Source organism: Coprinopsis cinerea (assembly GCF_000182895.1).
Source record: "Coprinopsis cinerea okayama7#130 chromosome 4 map unlocalized cont3.4, whole genome shotgun sequence".
NCBI classification, from domain to species: domain Eukaryota; kingdom Fungi; phylum Basidiomycota; class Agaricomycetes; order Agaricales; family Psathyrellaceae; genus Coprinopsis; species Coprinopsis cinerea.
Genome location: NW_003307541.1, coordinates 1,927,125 through 1,946,841, shown reverse-complemented (window position 1 = coordinate 1,946,841; position 19,717 = coordinate 1,927,125). Strand labels below are relative to the sequence as shown.

Genomic DNA, 19,717 nt, shown 5'->3' with positions numbered 1-19,717 from the left:
TTTGACGTTAACTTGTTGATATAAAAAGGTATCGTACTGGTTCATAATAGAAGCGATCATTGTCATTTCTCATCTATAGTTCTCATCCTTTGACCCTCGCGCTTTGCCCTTGTCCAGCAGTTTGTGCTATTCTAATCGCTTTCAATGGCACTGCACGGACCACCACCTGTAGCAGGCTCTGTTTCGAAAGGGAGTTTCCGGGACACCAGAGTAGCGGATGACTTTTCACCGTTTGGATCCGTTCATGAATTCAATGCAGCTACAAGGCAAATGGTGAGTTGGACTAAAGAGTATGAATTACCCTGGAATCCTCACGTTTCCCTCGATGCAACCTTACAGGCTCCTAGTCCCTTCCTCCATGGTGTACGACCTGGCAGTCTCCATACCAGCGTCGCCCACGCGACCCCTGTACACAGGGTACGAGACCACCCTGCCCTGTTATCATGATATTCTCACAGTAATATCCCGCTCTGTCAGGGTATCGATCAAACCCTGACTCGCAAAAATAGCATGGAGAGTTTCTACGTCGACCCTCCCGTCGGACGCTCGCTTCCGGTGCGTTCGGTGTCTCCGACTCCTTGACATTGCTTAATGGCGCACAGCTGACTTGCGTTGCATTTGCAGCACCCAGATGACGTTTTCTCTGACCACGGCGACTTCCAGCAAGGTAGTGCTCAGACGCCACATGGCCCTCTTCAAGGGATCCCTCTAAATCGAAGTCATGGTGGTGCTTCCCCCAGCCTCGGCATGACGGAGATGGTATGTTCTGCTTAACTCTTGAATTTACAGACAAGTTCACCGTACTCATTTCAGAACCACGCGATGCCGCTACATTCCCGTGTCCCTGAAGACGATGAGAACAGTGTACGATACGGAAGTCTCTATGGGGCTCCCTACCAGGATCAGACCCCTGCATCTACGACAGTGAGGTTTCCCGACACTGGTATCAGCAGTTTCCGCCACAAGGTCTAACTATACCGTAGCACGATATGCACAAGTCCAGCTTCCTTACCACAGGATCAAAGCTTTCTCGAAGTTCGAAGGTACATGTTGAACTGTGGTCTTCGAGGGCAAGCCGGACGTACTGACAGTGTCCCAGCTTACCAAGAGATCCGGCTTCTCAGTGCGAAGAAAACCGCCCAAAGAACCTTCGTTCCACGAAAGCTCCCCTGCTCGAGGTACCCCTTACCTGGTGTGTGGGACATAACGTCTTTACTCAGTATGTCATTGACCGATTGCTGCAGCATGCTAGAAGCCAGCCCAGTATAATCAGTGAACGATCATCAAGACCGACAAGCGTACTCAGCGCGAATCAACTTACACCACACCAAGGGACACCATACATCGTGCGTATCTGAAAATCACTTCCTTTACAGCTGTTTCTTGAACACAATGATTTTGCTAGCACCCACGGGATCGTGCACCAAGCTTTAGCGAACGACCGACACGCCCCACGAGTATCCGTTCTATACCCAAGAATCCCGGTACATTCCCCTTTGAACAGGACGGTGACGATCTCGTCGCCCATGTCTGGCTTCCTTGGATTGACAGGCTCAACGACGTCCCCTGTTTCTTCAACGTTAAGGGAATCCACGGGGAAGAATACTGGTTGGAAGTGGATTACCAATTGACGAAGATGATTCACGGGACGGTGAAGTTCCATGGCGGAGGGATGCCAAGATCAGGGGCGAAAGGGCGAGGGAGGTTGATTGTCGAGTGTGTATCCTTTTTCGTTGGACGTCGACTATGTACCTGACTGGGCTGCTATTCCTAGATGGGAAATCGCGTTTCTAGACGATTCTGACTCGGGCTCAGAGCCGTACGGGTGATATCGACACTGTATTATGACCATTGGATTTCATCTTTGCGCTTGCGCTGTGCGTTCTTGTCCATTACTATCTGGTCTATGATTGGTTCAAACTCATGGTTGCACCATGATTGTATTTCTACTGAATATATTATTACTTGTGTCTCCCTAGCTCCAGCAGTTACACTCTCAGACTTCTTGTCTAAGCTGCCGTCGAGCGCCCGAGACCTGCTTGCTTCGCCCCTTCTACATGGTGTACACTGGTCTCGAGTCTTCACGAAATTGATGGTACCTGCCTTTCCACCTAAACCTTAGCTCGCTTTCCTTTCAAACCTTCATTGTGGACATCAAGGACATTCCGGGGCTCAAATAAAACCCCTCCGCAACGCAACGTATATGGAAGCCACTCCTGCTCGTATTGGGTGGCGTGTCCCAGCGGGTATTTAAATCCCGAGCACCCTTTCTCTCTTTCACCTGTGTTACTCTAACCTCGATTATTCGCGGCTCTCTTCTCTCGCGGCGATGCTACTGAACATACTCCCTCTGGAATACCCGGTTACCCGGACGTTTCGGCGGTCAAGAGTGCTAGCACCCTTGACCTTTGGCTTATCTCTTCTCATGATCGCGGGCCTTGTCGTCATCAATGGTGCGTTCGTCGCCTCCATGATCACGATCATGCACTAGTAGTTCATATACATTGTCCAGTCGCTCTGGTCGGCTACGACGAGGTCACCGAGTTTGCGAACACTTATCCCATCAATGACACCACTAAGACGGCCTGGAACAAACCACTCCTTCCGCTCGTTGGCAAGGTGTCGTACTCTTGCAATCCCCGCGTTATATCAGTGGGCGACACGCTGAAGACCAACAACGGATTATTCGAATGGAGAGTGACGCAAATACCCGTTCCCAGTCCCAACGCGACCGAGCTGATCTACAAGGGGGTGCAGCTCGACAGTTGCGACAATCGATTCATTACCCTCACTTGGGACCTGCGAACCCACAAGCTCGAAGCGGAGATGGAGATACACTGTCACGCCGATAAGATCTTCTCTCTTGCTGAACATGAACGAAGGCGTAAAGCCGGGGCCTTGACGAGTTTGATTGCCACTACCTCCTTGCAGATGGAATTTGTACCACTGATAATAATAGACATTCATGACCAGTCCCCGGTGGGCCACCAGTACTCCTTTCAATCTCTGTGAGCCTTCCTCGATTGCATTATTCTGCCCGCTGACTCGCGTATGTCACCCAGGTTCACGAGCGCCTTTTTTGACATCATCGACATCGCCAATACAACCTACCACGCTTCCAACTTCACATCCCCATTCGCCATCACCGCCAAGGCAAGGGCTAAGCAACGTCCCCTTTGGCTCCTACACAACAACTATACGGACCAGGTGGATGAAGTCCCGGAATTGGAGCTGTTCGCGATGAACCAGGTCACGAACACGGGTTTTGGCCTCCCATCGAACCTACGAGAACTAGCAAATGCGACGTTCTACAACCCGCTCTTCAACATGTTTTGGCTACTTCACTATGCCACTAGGTTGGACCTTGGTAATTTCGAACAGCGGAACTTCCTCGCAAAACCTTGGGTTGGACCAGATACGTTGGTACACGACTTCGCACACCCAGACCTCGGATCTGGCCTTGGATCTACGTCATCCGGATTAGAGTATCGAGTAAGCCAATCAGCAAAGGTGAGCATGAACATGGCGTGGAACGACACAACGACAATGGTCCTACCTCCGAGGGGATCATTCTCGACCCCAGCGATATTCGAAGGCACCTTCGAATGCAAAGCGCAAAGGCTGAAATCACCAGGGTTCATTTTTGTCGCGGTCATGGCGGGCACCTTTTCGATGTTTGCAACAATGTGGACCGTTTTCATGTTTATCGCAACCTACATAGAAAAGTGGTCTTCTCCTGAAGGTGCGTGCTCGCCTTCCAGCGCTTGATGTGTGGATGTGTTCTTTGCTGAGGACTGTGATAGCCAACTACTGTGAAGCGCACTGGAACAATCCTGCTAGCATTGCCCTTCATCAAGATCCTGAGAAGTCGGGCCCAGACAGTAGTTCACATAATCATCCTGAGGTGGGCGTCACGGCGGGGCTTCTTGCCACCCCGCTTCCTTGGCCAATCCCGCCAGGATCTCCGGAATTTCAGGATGATACAACGGCAAGCTCGACACCATTGCCAGAACTTGGGGCCAATAACCGGGGGGACAGCCAGGCTTCTGCCGTGCCCCACTCTCATCCTAGCCTACTCGATAGGACCCCGCTTTCTTAACTCGCTTCGTGCCTTCCAACAGGCAACACCCTTTTTTCTCCGTCAATTTCAGCTCGGGTTGTCATCTTGATAGGGGCTTTCCAGGTTCAGACACACAAGTCAAATTCACCGTTGCAATGTATGGCTTGTGCAGCACTTCTATCCTGGATATCTTACTTGTACGTTCTGATCCCAGAGACTTTTCTTATTCCATGTGCTTATGCTTAGTATGATTAATCTCACACGAACTACTTCGGCGAACCTGCGCCACCTTGTATATATTTTCTAGCGTGGCGGAAAAGTGGTGGATAGCATAATAACCCAGAGGAGATACCAATTCTCTCTCGGTCGTGTGAAGGAGGCCTCCGAAGGAAATCACAACAAGCACAACCGAGTCGTAACATGAAGACTTTCAAGTTGGCGAAAGGAACTCCCTGAGAGTCACTTTGTCATATGGGTGAAGGAAGTCACCCATTATACATTTTTTAGCATCTCTTTTAGCCGCAGTCTGGAATATTCAAGGCCGTTCAGCTGGGTGGTGGGAGGACTCCAGGACACCTGGCCCCTGATAGAGGCGACTCATTTAAATAAGGCGGCAGATTGCGATCAAAATATGATGCACGCCAAGCCAACGTCTGTTGCTCATTGACCACCACAATTAACTTGCCTCGAAATGCAAGGATTCAACAAGTTCGTCTTATAAAGGCGTATGGTTCCGTTTCAGGATTAATGATAGCCATTCAGGTATTATCCTCCTGACTGGGACCCTTCAAAGGGCAGCCTGAACAAATACAGAGGTGAGGGGATCCCGCTAGTTATGTCCAATCCAGCAGCTGACTGCTTTCGACGACATAGGGACCCATGCACTTGGCGACAGAGCCCGAAAACTTGACCAGGGTATTCTCATAACACGCTTTGAATTACCTTTCAACATCTGGTGGTCTGTATCCTACCTTGCTCCGCCTCTGCTCATCCAAGGGTACTTATTTCGATCCCCAGCGGAACATGCAACAACCACATTGGCATGGGCGTCCGATACAACGCCGAGAAGAAGAAAATTGGCAACTACTACTCGACTCCAATTTACTCCTTTCGATGTAAATGCCATCTGTGTGACGGGTGGTTTGAGATTCAGACGGATCCCAAGGTAGGATCTCATGATGCTGTATCCTCATGGCTGATATGACTTTTGGTTTTAGAACACACGTTATGTTGTGACCTCAGGAGCAAGACGAAAAGAAGAAGATTGGGACCCAGAAGAGCACGGAGGTTTCGCAATACATGGCCAGTACACATTCCATACCGTTTTTCGTTTGTCGCGCTAACCACTTATTGCGTGTTCTCGTCGGGTACTCTGCGTATTGTCACGGCCCCACGCCACGTCTGTGAATTCTCTGGCTTCCTTCTTATGCGCTCAAACCTTTCCCCAACTGTCCTCCTTGCACACGTTCAACGGATCTAGACACGGACAAGGAAGGCGTCCCACTTGACCCGCTCGCCGCTCTTGAAAAGACCACTACCACCGAGAAGCTCATCAACGAAGTCCAGAAGCCACGAATAGAGGCACTCCAAACTGTATCGGACCGCTACAATGCCGACCCTTATACCCTCTCCTCGAAAGTCCGTAGACGGTTTCGCGAGGAAAAGAAGATCGAAAAAGAAAAGAGAAAGGCTGACGACTCGCTGAAAGGCCAGTACGGGCTGCCAGAAGAGCTCAAGTTGTTAGACGATAACAACGAGATGAAAGAAGACGCCAAAGCTTTGTGGACCAAGGCCAAACGGGAGCTGGAAGAGAGGAAAGCTGGAGATGTTAAGAGGAGGAGACTCACCGTGGACGGTCTTCCCAGCTCCTCTTCAACATCATTACTCTCCCCTTCCTCGTCGTCTAGGTCATCCTTTTCTTCCTCCCTGTCACGCATATCGTCGTCCTCACTGATGGGGTCTTCTCGCCCATCGTCGGCATCATCCAAGCCCAAGGCAGATTCGTTGAACTCTCTCAAAGCCCGCATACTTCAAAATACGGCGAGTCGATCTCGACAATCACTCGGATCTTCTGGGAGTGCGCACACCACTACCACAGCCACGAAGAACGGAAGGAACGGGATTGAGGTCAGCGGTATTTCGAAGGAATAATGAAGCAGCCGAAGCAGTGGTATATACCTGGATAACTAGTCCCTTGCGGTGTCCTTGTGTGTATTGACTGAATGTTATGCTTGTCTCTAGTACCGAACGACACAATCGCCTAGTGAGCCCTCGTCGGAGTCTATCCATTTGTACATTCCTGTTGCTGGGCCTCCCCGGTTGAGACGATTAAGCGCCGGCACGTTAGAACCAAGACGTGGACAAATGTGGGAGTCCCCGGGAGACCACACATGCCTGGCGGCACGTACATAGCCTGGGTCAGTGATGAAGGCACAAATGGTAACCAAGAGATGATATCACTTTCGCCACTGGTACTGTGGACATGAGGTCTCTCAAGCGAGGTGTCCTGAGATTCACGAAGAGTAGTATGTCTCCTTCGCCCCGCTAGCTCGCATTTCCTGCTCAAACTGCATGTTGGCTCGGACTTTACACTTCAGCCACACTTTCTGGGGTTTTCCTGGTCTATTGGAGGCAAGACGGAAGCAGGGGTATGACGACCAGGCTGACTGCACCTGTGATCAACGCGTTGGAGGGTCTGGATGATGTCTGGCGATGCCTTAAAGCAGATAAATTTAAGCAATACCGTCGGTCGCCAGTGAGGACCGCGGGCCCCCTGTTTGTATAAACCCAGATGGATCGAGGGGTATGGACACGACACATTGTCCTACTCTCAACGCGTTAACGTTGTCTCTCCCATACGTCGTGCATCGCCCACACTACTGCTAATTGATGACTTTGTAAGCTCTCCGAATCGTCGTCTGGCCCTCGTACCTGGTCCGGCATCCGGATTGGCATCCCTTTATCCCATTCTGAAAAGCCAAGGAGAAAGAGAGATCGATAGCAGAGACAAAGAGTACAACAAAAATAATCGAGATCGTGGACACGGAGAGTATACGTATGTAACAAATACAACACAGCAGTTTAAGTGTAGCACAGAGATTCGAGACATTCAACGAGAGGGACAGAAAGAAGAGCAAATAAAGAAAGAAATAGAAAGGTTGAAGGGGTAAGAGAATCTGTGACACTGCCGAACCGAATAAGCAAAAAAGGGGACATGGGAAGAATCTTGGGTCTTGGTCGTGGCTTGAGGTGTTGCTGTTCCAGAAGATATAGCGGAAATAAAGAAAGAAGATAGCCTACTAAGATTGGACGGAGTGACTGGTGGTAAAATTAGGGAAGGTGCTTTAATAAGAGGGGAAAAGGACACCAACATGACGTTAACGTCGAAGTTAAGGAAACTTTTGGGAACGAAACGCAACGTTATGGCTGAAAGGGGAATAATGAATAAAGACAGATAAAGCGAAGGAAAAGCGAAGAGAAAAAGCAACATAGGACAGCAATAAAATAAACGAAACGAACCTCGAAGAAAGGGAAAGAAAAGCGAGATACATTAGAAAAGGAAAGCAAAAAATCCAATGTTCAATTGAAAATGGCCCAGGGTTGATCGAGGTCTGGCATATGTCCATCCCACTTCCACTCTGAAGACTGATAGTAGGCTGCCTCTCCTCCATCCATCTCTTTCCATAATCCAGCAGGTAGTACATCCGATGAAGATTCCGTCTTGGGTTCGAGTTTGACTCCTGCAGCACCCGAACCACCTGCCCCATCTCCTTGTACCATTCCGCCAGAACCACCGGTATGCCCTGGATCCGTTTCAGAGGCGTTGGATTCGGGGCTTGGATTTGTCGAGGACTGAACGAGATCCGGGGTATCCTTTGAGTCTTCTTCGTCCGGCATGGTTGAAAAGTCGAAGATCTCGTCGAACGAGAGGCTAGGTCCGGGCGAGCTCTCCTTTTGAGTGTTGCCTGATCCTGAACCACCAGCATTGAAGTCGGACCCAAATCCATTACTACTCTCCCCATCAGGATTGTAGCCCTTCAGTAGCATCTCCAACGTCTCTGAGATGTCTGGCATTACACTTTCCTGCCCCTCATTTTGTCCCGCAGCAAGTTTGATGAGTTCCGTCATCTGATCGAGGAAATTGGCGCTGCTCTCTTCAGTCGCGTTCGGGGCTTCAGATGCAACCTCAGGAGCCTTCTTTGCCGGTTCAATCGGCTTTTCAGGCGGTGGTTGCGGTACAGTTGCTTGAGTAGACGATGTGGAGGAGGATGCAGAAGGTGTCATTTCGTCCCTCTTGACGCGCTTAGGAGGAGAAGGTCCGTTCGCCACTTCCGAATCGCCAGAAGGTCCCGGGCTTGGCCCATTCACATTGCTGCCCTCGTCATCTCTTGGGCGTTTACTCGAACTGCTTTGTGTAGGTGTGGAAGCGGTTTCCGGGGAAGCATGGGACTGCGGCGTCGGTGCGTTAGGGACTGAGGGGGAAGAAGTTGCTCCTTTGTTGGTGGAAGTTGAAGGGCGACGGCGCGTCTGACCGGCAGGCTTCTTAGTAGCAGGTATTTTCACCTTGGGAGACTTGGGCAGTTGCGGTGAACCTGTGACAGCACTTGGCGTTGCCGCGCTGTGGGTTGGGGTGGAGGCAGTCATTGGAGCTGGAGAAGGGCTCGAGATGCCGGCTGTGGGAGTGGCTGCGTTGGCGGGCTTCTGGGTGCGACGGGCTGGAGGGTTTTGAAGGCGAAGCGACTGGGAGGAAAGTTGAGGAGTGTGTTGCTGAGCGGCTGGAGGAGGAGGGATATTCGGTGGAGAAGGTTGGATATTAGGCATTTGGTTTCGCGGCATATCTGGTCCAGGATGAGAAGCTGGAGATGACATGTTCATAGGCGATGGGCCATGCTGCATATGGAGCATCTGTTGGTTCTGGAGCATCGGATGCTGGGGAGCTCGCTGAATATGCTGCTGTTGCGCAGAGTTTTGCTGCACATTGCGTAAGGCGTTTTGGAAGACTTCTTGAAACCTCGCGACTTCTTGAAGCATTCCTCGTAAAGAGTCTATCGTTAGAACAGTGCGATGCTGCCCAGAGCTCACGAGGTGACGTTGATAGGCCACGGTGCACGTCTATAGAAGGAGAATCAACAAGTCTTCGGAAAGGAACAAAAAAGCACTTACAATGGCAACCATCCGCTTTATGGCATTCTCATCCTTCACCAAAACGAAGCACATGGGTAGGTTGGGCTCATTTTCCGAGGTATACCGGAAGAGTTGTTCTAGAAGTTGATTATATTGAGCGCGTTGGTCGGGTGGAATATCGCGATGAGGCATCGCGGGCAGGGCTACGAAAGCATGAGATCAATAAGCGCACACTTCCAGATTAAAGCACTCCTTACTTGTCGACGTAAACTCGTTTTTAGCCTTGTTAACATAGGCCATTGCCAGGCGCAGGTGCTCCTGATTAGGACGTCCAGCATTAGAAAGGGCTACCATCGGTCCGAGCTGCTGGCCAGCCGGTTGCATCTGCGGAAGAGGTGGCGGAGGAATCATCTGCGGGCCTTGCGGTCGCTCCATGAAATTACCGCCAGGATTTGGCATACCGCCCTGGCTGAGCGACGACGTCATGATCCTTCTGTCGGGCATTTGGCTCTGTCCAACAGCCATAGGACCAAACGAGGGCGGCTGAATGCCCGGCGGTCCCATTCCGTTCGCTGGTAGGCCGCCCTGAGAGCCGTTCTGTTGAGGTTGGTCTGCGTTCATCGGCGGGGCCTGGCCCCCGTTCCCCATCATTCCAAGGGCCTGTCCATTGCGAGAACGATTGTCTTGCTCGTTATACGCGCGCTGAAGGAGAATTCGATTATTTTCAATATACTGCAAGACATGGTCGGGGAGTCCAATGCTCTTGAGCTCGGCCGAGGATCGGTTCGCGTAGGCCATGAGTTGCGTCATCTGGGCTGCACTGAGTCTCAGTTGCGCAGCACCTGCCGCCAGAGCGCTTGGAATAGCACTTTTGGTTATCTGGTTATTACCGGTGATCGCTGCAGCCACAAGCGCGGGGTTCGGGAATTGGGGCCCTGCTCCAGCCTTGTTGCGAGAATCAAGAGCAGAAGCAAGATAGAAAGTGTCGAAACTTTGCAGATATTCCTTGTAAATCCTCGAAATCTGGTGAGCGACCATGGGGCCTGACTTCGACGGTTCCGTATCGTTCCCAGGGAATTGCACGAAGCCCAGCCGACCGCCGATGACGTCCCATGACCCGCGCTGGTCCACCTAAATAATTGAAGTCAGACAGCGAATGGGAGAACACTACTGCGCTGCGTACCTTTGCAGCACCACCCTCGTGCATGACAGAGGCGTGGAGAAGATGTAGGTCGATTGGTTTATTCTCGATCTGGGTCTGCATGCTGGGATTTATATTCTTCTTCTGACAGAAATTTCTGTACGTTTGTTCAAACTTCAACCGGTCCATCGGCGGAATGTTAGCGACAAGTTGTGCAATCCCGGTCACATTTTGCATGTCACCCAAACCAATGGGTCCCGCCTGAGAGGCGATTCCGCTAGGACCACCCTGCTGCATCCCTGGGCCGGGACCATTATTGCCGTTTGGTTGGGGTTGGAAGGGATGTTGACCATTCGTGTTTGCACCCATAGGACCAAGCTGAAAAGGCCCAGCACCACTGGCAGAGGCGTCCCCTTGTTGTAGCTGCTGCTGTTGCTGTTGGGGGAGTTGGGGTGGCTGTGGGCCCTGAGAAGCACCGGGTTGTACTGAGTCGGTCCGCTGAGGGAGTGTGGCCTGGTTCGGCATATGGTTACCAGTTCCTTGTGGCTTTCCTATCGACGGGCTACCTTGAATGCCCGGAGGGTGAGGGGATTGCTGGTGCTGCACAGGCGTGCTGGGTCCTGGACCTGGTCGCCCAACGGAACCTGGGCTGTCAAATCCTTGAGGTTGATTGGGAGGGTGCATCCAGGGGCTCCCTGAAGGGCCCGCACCTCCGCCACCGCCCTGTTGCGGCCTAATTTCTCGAATTAATGACTCTTTTATGTGAAAGCAGACCTCGAATAAACTCACAGGCCTTGCGGATTTTGTCCGGATAAAGTCGCGACTATTCTTTGCAGGTAGCCTTTCTTCACCATAACGTCCTCCGTGAGCTGTTTGACTCGTTGTTGTAATTCGGGAGTGAGGGGTTGACCGCGCATTTGAGACTGCATGTTGATAGAGTTGATGGCATTTTCACCGTTCTGTATCATGTGCCTAAGCTGATTTGCACGCTCATTGAGCTCACTATTGGACAGAACGCGGCGTGGTTGAGGTTGCTGGTTCATGGGCCCTCCGTTCACAATGTTCGACGACATGACAGGCATCATGTTGGACGAATGGGAGGGCGATGGTCGGCGAATGGCTTCATTGGACATGGCGGGCGAGGAGAATATGTCGCTTGGGCCAGGGTGATTGACGCTCGAGTTCACAAAGGGTGGTTGTTGCGATGGTTGCTGCTGTTGTTGATCGGGGCGTTGGCTTAACTGCTGCCCAGGACCGAGCCGGAGATTGTGTTGCATCATGGCCTCAAAGTTGCGGAGTGCACCAGGTTGGTTTTGCATGCGCTGCTGAAGGGCCGCTTGGGTCATGGCGTTGGGCATTCCCCCAAACGCGCCACCTGGCATATTAGGCTGGTTTGATGGCTGGTCATGAAACGGCTGTTGTCCCCCCATATTTGGCATGCCGACACCCATCGGAAACGACATTCCTTGCTGCTGCCCGCTAGCCACACGAGCCATGTTTTGGCTCCTCATGAGGTCGTTCATTTGCTAGAGGAGAGGAAGGAGAATCAGTATGGAAGCTGATGATGTTGTACGAGACGATGGGACGAATCATTGATAAGCATAGCAGCGAATTGAGCCGAGGGGCTCTGAGAGCCGTGCGCGATCGCACTGTGGCAAGGACTGAAGTACGAAAGGAGGCAAGTGAAGAAGAAAAATGGAGGCAGCCGTGCGATTGAGGGGGACAATGGTGGGAAGGTGTGCGAAGCGGAGCCTCCAGAGGACGCCTGTGTCCTAGCTAAACTGAGAAGCGACGACGGTAAAGATGGACCAACCTGGGCCTGCTGTGGGGTCATTCCAGCGCCGCTGCGAGGGCGAAATTGCTGCTGGGACATCTGTTGCTGCCAGATGGCGGCGGGAAACGATGGGCCGGGGTGCGAGTCGCCCTGATGCTGAGGGTGCTGCTGTTGCTGCTGTTGTTGCTGCTGGTACTGTTGCTGGGCCTGGAGAACGGTACTCGCTGGGTTGATACCGTTGAAGCCGGGTGGTAGAAGAGGGTAGCCCTGAGGAGGACGATCGGCCATTATCCGCTCGCTAGGTGGTCGGTGCGTGGGGATAGAGAGGGCGCTTGGTGTGCCGCGCAGGGCGGGAGCGCGATTGAGTGGCGACTGGGACGAGTCGAACGACGACGGCGGTGTGGTTCGAGGTCAGTTCGACGTTGAGGACGATGAGGAAGAGGGGAGCACTTGGCCGGGAGCAACGTCGAGCGGAGGAAGGAGAATGATCGTCCTGGGAGAACTCTGTTTGGGCTGACTGTTTGCTTCAGTTGTTTTGGCATCAATTTTTTGAATCTTCGAGACCAACGAGTCTTTGCTTCAATTCCTTCCATTCTTCTAGTCTACCCATTATTCTAATCTTTCTGCAAATATCGTCCTCCACAACTCTCTTTTTTTTTTTTTTTTTTTTTTTTCAATTCCAACCCTGTCCCTCCTACTTTCCGGGCCTTCTTCGGATGTGTCTACCTCTCTGCCACCCTCATACAGCGGATTCTGCACCCCGTGGGCCATGGCTTGCTTTGCCCGGGTTGTCCTGTGCGAAAATCAGATACTCTTGTTTTACGTCGCTCCCCATGTCCAATTCTCCTGCTTTCGGCACCTCCCGGGCACACGAAGCACAAAGTAAAAGGGAAAGGGCCCACGATGAAGACACCCAGCGATTCCCTTTTCGTACCTGCTCATCATTTGATACAGCTTCCCAACCACCGCCGCGGGAACTCCTCCTGCCCTGTACTGCTAATCCGTCGGTCCTAACTGGAATTTGATATCGTCGCAAGCGCAGATCGTTTCTGCGACGATACCAACGCAACCAACATTTCCAGACAACGCCGCTCCCACTGTCCAGTTGCCACCAAACAAGTCATACTCGCCTGCTCTGGTTGACTCTTCTCTCGAACACTGCCGCTCATCTTCAAACACACACCCCGGACATTCGTCTAACGGAGATCAATATATCGGCTCCATATTCGTTACTTGGGTAAACTACCTGGATGCTGGATTTGTTCCCAAATCTTATCGTGCAGGACCAAGTTATCCAATCGGGACCAATTACCGACTTGCTCCTTGTCCGCCACCTCCCTCGCTGAGCCCTTCGTCAGTGGGATGCAAGTAGAATTGCACCCTGCCTTTTCCTTCGAAATGAGGGAGGCCCTATTGAGGTGACGACCGAAAACTCGAATCCAGGCACACGATCGCATCGACCTTTTCCGCCTAGATTTTTCTGAATATAATTCCCAGTTGCTTCAGTCGCTTCCATACATACGTATCACATTCGAGGGCAGGCTCGAACGTCTGAGGGCGCTGTGATATTATCACTGAATGGGCCATACACGAATCCTTCAAAGTAATGAACAATGCGCACTGCACTTCGATTTCAAAGGAATGCTAGTGGGCCCTTTGGCAACTGACATTTTCCGCGCCGTGTCGTATGCATTAACCGCCATGCCATGTCCACAGGTCTGGACGCCGAAAATGAATATGTGCAGTTGAGGCGCGCGAGCCTTCAAGTAGCAGGAAACATTGTTGATAAAATACATCTTGAGAGAACAGTACCCTGAACCTCTATGGCAAAGATGAGTGCTGAAGATAACCAAGCGTCGGTTCCACCTACGAGCTCCGAGCTCGTATGAGATTACAATAACTCACACTGGTGGCTAGTGCTGATCTTGTAACCCAAGAGAATGTGCGCTATGATGAAGTTTCGGAGAATCGGAACTACCAAGTGTCACGAGCAAGGCTCCAAAGCCCATTCACCCAATTCCACTTACCCCCGATCTCATGGCTAATAAAGCGCCGAGCAAGATCCTTTGATTCTCCCCAACCAGTCGACTCTTTACGATGTCGTCCCGTTGGTCACTGAAAACTCCTGTTTGTACATTTGGATCATGCGGTAGTGCACCCAATGCTGGGGGAGTAATTCCACTCTGGTTACCGATGGATGGAGAGGCAAATGCGGTTTTCCGTATCGCGGACTCGAAGTGACCGCCAAACCGCACCAGGCAACCTTGAGGCAACCCACTCAAAGTCCATAAAAGAATCCCACACGACAACAGCAATTAGAACGTCTTTCATTTTACCACATTCAAAAGGATTCCTAGTGGCACCCATTAGCATCGTCTTTCCATTGACGCGGATGCTGCACATCGAATGGAGTTGCTCCCGGCAGGGCGGTACCGCGGTACATACGGATAAGGAGTTGGGATCACATCCCGCAATCGATCCGAGCGAGCGTTGCTCAAGCTGACGACGTCAACTGCATGCGCGCACGATTCAACAGCCCCCTCGTGGCCTCTCGTGATCGCTCCGCGCCTCAACCAAAAGCAATACTTACTTGGCGAAGAAAACCAACTCCGGTGGTGTGTCCTATGATCCTCGGTTTGGTGCGAACGGGAACAAGAGACAAGTCACCAGAGTGAATATCCAATGGGACACCCTCTTTTGTATGTACTAGGTACGCCAAATCGAGGACTAGTTAAATCGGATCGATCGGGAGATTCGTGGATGTACGATGGAGGAAATGGAATAACTTAAGGTTTGGATTTAAAGGAGCTGGAGGCAAGGTGGAGAACCTTACCGGGCGAAGAAGGTTGGGGCAGGGGGTTCGCACCCCTATTCCACCAACTTCGGCACGTTCGGAGAGCGATGGTATTGTGATTGCCGTCGGCACTGCTGTGTCCTGGCCCAAGTAAGTACTCCCTGAGGTAGCCGAGGTGGTCTACTTCGCTCGGCATCTGTACTGCTTCTGGACGACTGAAAGCGAAAAAAAAAAAATCCATGACCCCTACACATTGACGTCGACTACTCCAACGTTGAAGGCCTGCCCGTGGAACTCAGTGTACAGTGTCTCGTCATCGAGGGTCGCTCTCGCGGAGAATCAGCCTGCGCCGCCAACAATGGCATTGGAAAGGCCTGCCTACTGGGAAATATCCATCTTTGCCCGTGAAACCTCGGAATCATCGCCCATTGATGCAAATTGCCAATGCTCTCCTATTTTTTTCTTGATTTTGCAGCCAATGAACGCCGGGACAATTGGCTTTATACTTCCGAATCGATGCCGACATCCGAGTATGCCTTTCCGGAACCTTATCAGTATCAGAATCTCCAACCTGTCAAACCTGTAGCATGGCCATCTATGATCTAGCCAGTACACCTTTCCCTCGTGTCCCCAATTCACATCCTCAGAACAAGGAAATCTACACTTGCACTTCACCTCTCTTCAGCCTGTCACACTATCACACTTCTGTTTCAGGCTACTCTGTTTAAGACGCCGGGCTGTAGTGGGCTGCGGTCATGAATTCATCACATGTATACAAGTATCTCGAGATATCCAAGGTAGGGCAATTCTCTTCAACGAGAATAATGGGTCGTAGGGAAGCCATTCACTCCGAAGGATAGGAACCATCTATCGTCTTCTACGCATACTTTGAAGTCTGGAATACTGACCTCCTTCACCATGCCTTCGGATTCTCATCTACTATGGGGATTATGAGAGGGGTGTGTCCCCATACGTAAGACTCACCCCACTAATGAGCAAGCTGGATCTAGTATCTTCCTCCCAAGCATTCGAAACCGGTCGTCACTTCGGATTTCGGAGCCTACGCCGCGACGATTGGAAGCTTCTACGGAGACCGCCCCTCATGTACGGATGAGAGGCGTCCATAAATCTACGCTGAGTATGTTGGGATGTCGCCGGAGAAAAAAAAAAATCAGGGTCCAGGCGCCGGATCCTTGTTTAAGTAGGACCTGTGAATTCGCCCTTCCCGGGGAAATAATAGCTGTTTGCTTTTTGTGCTTGCTTTCAACCCAGAGCGCTAGTCGACTGCACAGTAACGACATGTTTGTCCTTCCAAATCATTGGGGGAATTCGCCTTTCCACATTCATCCCAAGCATCGTGTCGTGCTATTGGAATGTGCTACTTACCCATCGTTATGGGCGCCATTCAAACAGAAAAACATGCCTTCACAAGCTTGACCGTCGGAACTACTCGAGTATGATGGCCATGGACGGGACCATTACAGGTAAGATTACAAGGTGAATTCTACTCCCGCATCCTCGGAAGGCCCGATTCCATATAGGTAACTATCCACCCTACTTCGGAAGAATCGAGCTCAGATCCGAGGCTGCTATCAGCCCATGAGAGGGCGGGGGCTAAAGAATAAGCGCCCGTAGTCTCTCAGCAGATACCTTGCATCTTAGACCCGGGTGCTGGGCGCTGACCGTAGACAAGTACCCGAAGGGCTAGGCATAAAAGTTCTATTCTCATCCTGATACGGTCATGACCCTTCGGAAACGAAAGACCACCCAGTCAAAACTTTCCGATTCCAACGATTGTCCGTTCTGAATATTCAATTGGGCATCCGATGCTTTCGCCGGGCCTTCGCCTGAGTCTCTATGACATTGTGTAAATGTTGCTATGACTTAAACTTTTACCATATACCCGCAGACATTAATTCAACACTTTGGACAAAATTCCATATTACAATAATGACAGGGACCACCGAACATGTAGTCCTCCGTCCGAGTCCTCGAGCTTCCTTGAACTCCATCTCGAGGTAAAACTTGGCAAGATGAGTCCATCATGCGACCTGGTTGAAAGGGGTCGACAATCCTAGCGGGAGACGGCGATCAAACGTCCGGGAGTGCTGCATAAGATCCTACAGAAGAAGCATCCCAGTTTCAATCACTATCCATCGAGACTCAGTATCATTCCCCGCCCATCTCCATCGCGGGCTCTATCGCCTCTACATACCGCCGACAAGCACGTCCCAAAGGCTAAGTCTCAGAAAAGAGATTACTTCATTCTTGCTGAGACATACTAAGGAACCGCAGTCGAGTTGCTGTTGCAGCGAGTGAGTGATTTCAGGTCGTGAATGCAGTAGTCCGAGATTGCACGCGAGTACATACCGGTTGACACTACACCAGCGAGCTGAATGAAGTTATGGACTGACATCACAGAGTGGATCCTCTGTGGATAGAATTCCGAGGCGCTGAACCCCCCAACTCGGACAGGACACCCTGGAGATCATGATCATGCTCACCGCCTTCTTGATTTGGCGAACAACGCACAGGACCGCTACGAAAAAAAAAAAAAAATAATAAAAAAAAAAAAAAGGGCAGAGTAGTATAGAGTAGTATTGGGGGCTCCCGACAATATGTGGATTGGGGGCATTTGAATAACTCGTCGTCGTCGTGGAGCACCTGATTCCAAAGATGGTTTTCGAGGTCACACCCAACGCACGTTTGAAGCCCGAGGTGACCCCACGAGCTGGAACCGTCAGGGGAAAACAGTTTGAGTACCAGACTTCCATCCACGAATGTTGGTCGTACAATTAAAAATAATGGTACAGGGAGGGACAACAAAAGAGGGACGTACGTCCAACGAGAAAGATTACAACACCAGCACGTTGGAATTGAAAAGTGCTGCGGGCGTGACGTCGTAACAGGTCGTAAAGGAACGACTCCATCCAAAAGAGCCCGGTTATCAAGTACGAACAATGTACAAGTCGGCAAAAAAGAATGCTGGCGAGGTGGAGTGGACGGAGGGCAAAGTGGATTTCTGCAATCCGTTAGCAAGGGAGGAGAAAGAGTTGGGCGAACATCTCGTTTCAATAAATAAAAGGATGAGAATCCAAAAGCTGTAGGATGCTAGAAAATCTTGATGCTGGGAATGATAAAGTGGGATGCAATGCGAGCGGATATTGAGGAGAGTTATACGCGGCCTTGGACCGACGTACTCGGCGACGGGTCCAACACGATCAGAGGCGGTTCTGGCTTGGCATCTTTACTGGATGGAATGTCGATGGCTGGGCCAGTTGCCAATATTACGTCGTCGTCGTCGTCGTCCTCTTCAGAGCTGTAAGTCGTAGTATTGTCCCGTTCGAGAAGCGGTCGGTTATTGGAGAACTTGGGCGCGGGAGGTGGCCCCACGGCAATGATGCGGTCTTCTTCCAAATCTTCGCTACCCTCCTCCTCGGAGACGTCCTCTACTTCTCTTCTAAACCAATACCTGAGGCCGACGGGGATCATGACGCCGACAACTACTGCGGCAAGCCCGAAAAAGTTGCGCCAGCTGATCAGGTGGAAATCATCAGCGCTTGTCATCTCGTCCAGGCCGCCACCGATGGTCGTATGAATGACAGTTACACCAAGGATACCGAGAGCTGTGCTGATCCAGAAGGGGACGATACCAATACCAACGTGGGGGCAAATAACGTTGACCACCCAGTGAGGCGGGAGGGGCGCTATCCGCAGGACGATGAGGAAAGAGATCATGTTCTCCTTGTTGTTTCGAATCTTGTCGGACCACTTCTCCATGAGGGATTTCCATTTTGGAATGGCGAGAAGAGCCGGGCCAAGAGCTGCGGAGATGAAGTAGCAGAGGGTTGCGCCCGTTGCGACGCAGCAGCATGCAAGAGGAAGGGCTCGCGCGACGCCCCAGACTGCGCCACCGAGGATGGACAGGTACATGGACCCTGGTAGTGAAAAGGCCTGGAGACTGATAACGGATATAGAATCGCGATGAGCAGAGTTGTGGCGGAGGAAGGAAAGGAACTAACAAGAGGTAAGTTGTCACATAGCAGATAACTATCCGGTAAGGGTAGATGTCTCTATACTTCTTGAGAAGCTGGTTGAGGGCCTGGAGTTCTGCGAATGACTTTGGAATCTTGAGGAGAGGTCGGTCGATTCTTGAAATAAAATCAGATGAACTGGGAAGAGTGTGGTGTAAGGTTTAGCTTACTCATCGAGGGTAGGTAGTGCAAGCCAAAGAACGCCTCCCAAGAAGGCGGAGCTGACGACGAATATACAGGCCATCTTTAGGGTCGCATTAAGGATGATTCTGCTGGAAGAAGTTGTTGATGGTGAGCGGGGATAGGTAGCGCCATAATTTGGAGTTTCTGGAGCAAGGAGGGGGGATCTATCGTCTTGGTCAGGGTAATTAACGGTTTGGAGGGTGTATATGGATTCGTTTGAGCGCTGGGACTCTGAGGCAACATCCCTGCGACTTGAATGGGCCATGGTGACGGTGGAAGGAGAGTACGCTGTGTTCAGGAGAATGTGAGCGGTTGGTCAGAGGAGTCCGACAAAAGGCGTGCAACTTAGTCAAAGGAATTAGCTCAGCAGTGCGGGGACTACAAAGACAAACAATTGCCCTAACGAGCCTAACGCCCGAAAAACTCTATTGCTCATCGTCCACAGCGTCGACAACAGCACAAAAAGACCTGATACCAGCGGCGACGAGTGCAAGTTCCCTCTGAACATGCTTCCTACGCCGCTTGGACCCCCAAACACGCTTCCAGCGCCATCATCGTTGCAATCGGCTCTCTCCATGGATCCAAACCAGCAACACATGCAGATGGC

At 51.3% G+C, this 19,717-nt stretch overlaps 5 protein-coding genes across 5 annotated transcripts; 3 read left to right on the top strand and 2 right to left on the bottom strand.

Annotated features, from left to right (window-relative positions):
* Positions 1 to 144: 144 nt before the first annotated feature.
* CC1G_06367 (hypothetical protein) lies at positions 145 to 1,829 on the top strand (the record flags this gene model as incomplete). The annotated part of the gene is made up of 10 exons (XM_001836230.2): positions 145 to 273; positions 340 to 417; positions 478 to 555; positions 625 to 759; positions 814 to 924; positions 984 to 1,043; positions 1,100 to 1,192; positions 1,245 to 1,346; positions 1,406 to 1,716; positions 1,775 to 1,829. The coding sequence occupies 10 exons, from the start codon at positions 145 to 147 to the stop codon at positions 1,827 to 1,829; spliced, it is 1,152 nt and encodes a 383-aa protein (XP_001836282.2).
* Positions 1,830 to 2,425: 596 nt separating this feature from the next.
* Positions 2,426 to 4,315, top strand: CC1G_06366 (hypothetical protein; the record flags this gene model as incomplete). The annotated part of the gene is made up of 7 exons (XM_001836229.2): positions 2,426 to 2,453; positions 2,513 to 3,008; positions 3,063 to 3,510; positions 3,722 to 3,742; positions 3,804 to 3,904; positions 4,122 to 4,257; positions 4,307 to 4,315. 7 exons carry the CDS (start codon positions 2,426 to 2,428, stop codon positions 4,313 to 4,315), a joined length of 1,239 nt encoding a protein of 412 aa, XP_001836281.2.
* Positions 4,316 to 4,751: 436 nt separating this feature from the next.
* On the top strand, positions 4,752 to 6,211 carry CC1G_06365 (hypothetical protein; the record flags this gene model as incomplete). The annotated part of the gene is made up of 4 exons (XM_001836228.2): positions 4,752 to 4,768; positions 5,078 to 5,225; positions 5,278 to 5,389; positions 5,541 to 6,211. The coding sequence occupies 4 exons, from the start codon at positions 4,752 to 4,754 to the stop codon at positions 6,209 to 6,211; spliced, it is 948 nt and encodes a 315-aa protein (XP_001836280.2).
* Positions 6,212 to 7,639: 1,428 nt separating this feature from the next.
* CC1G_06364 (hypothetical protein) lies at positions 7,640 to 12,387 on the bottom strand (the record flags this gene model as incomplete). Its single annotated transcript, XM_001836227.2, has 6 exons — positions 7,640 to 9,172; positions 9,224 to 9,387; positions 9,442 to 10,315; positions 10,368 to 11,058; positions 11,115 to 11,851; positions 11,899 to 12,387. 6 exons carry the CDS (start codon positions 12,385 to 12,387, stop codon positions 7,640 to 7,642), a joined length of 4,488 nt encoding a protein of 1,495 aa, XP_001836279.2.
* A 4,597-nt stretch (positions 12,388 to 16,984) lies between these two features.
* On the bottom strand, positions 16,985 to 19,404 carry CC1G_06363 (transmembrane protein; the record flags this gene model as incomplete). Its single annotated transcript, XM_001836226.2, has 8 exons — positions 19,098 to 19,404; positions 18,916 to 19,044; positions 18,094 to 18,854; positions 17,733 to 17,915; positions 17,398 to 17,432; positions 17,176 to 17,324; positions 17,109 to 17,131; positions 16,985 to 17,013 (listed from the first exon to the last, which is right to left on the bottom strand). The coding sequence occupies exons 1-8, from the start codon at positions 19,373 to 19,375 to the stop codon at positions 16,985 to 16,987; spliced, it is 1,587 nt and encodes a 528-aa protein (XP_001836278.2). The 5' UTR covers positions 19,376 to 19,404.
* Between the last annotated feature and the right edge of the window lie 313 nt (positions 19,405 to 19,717).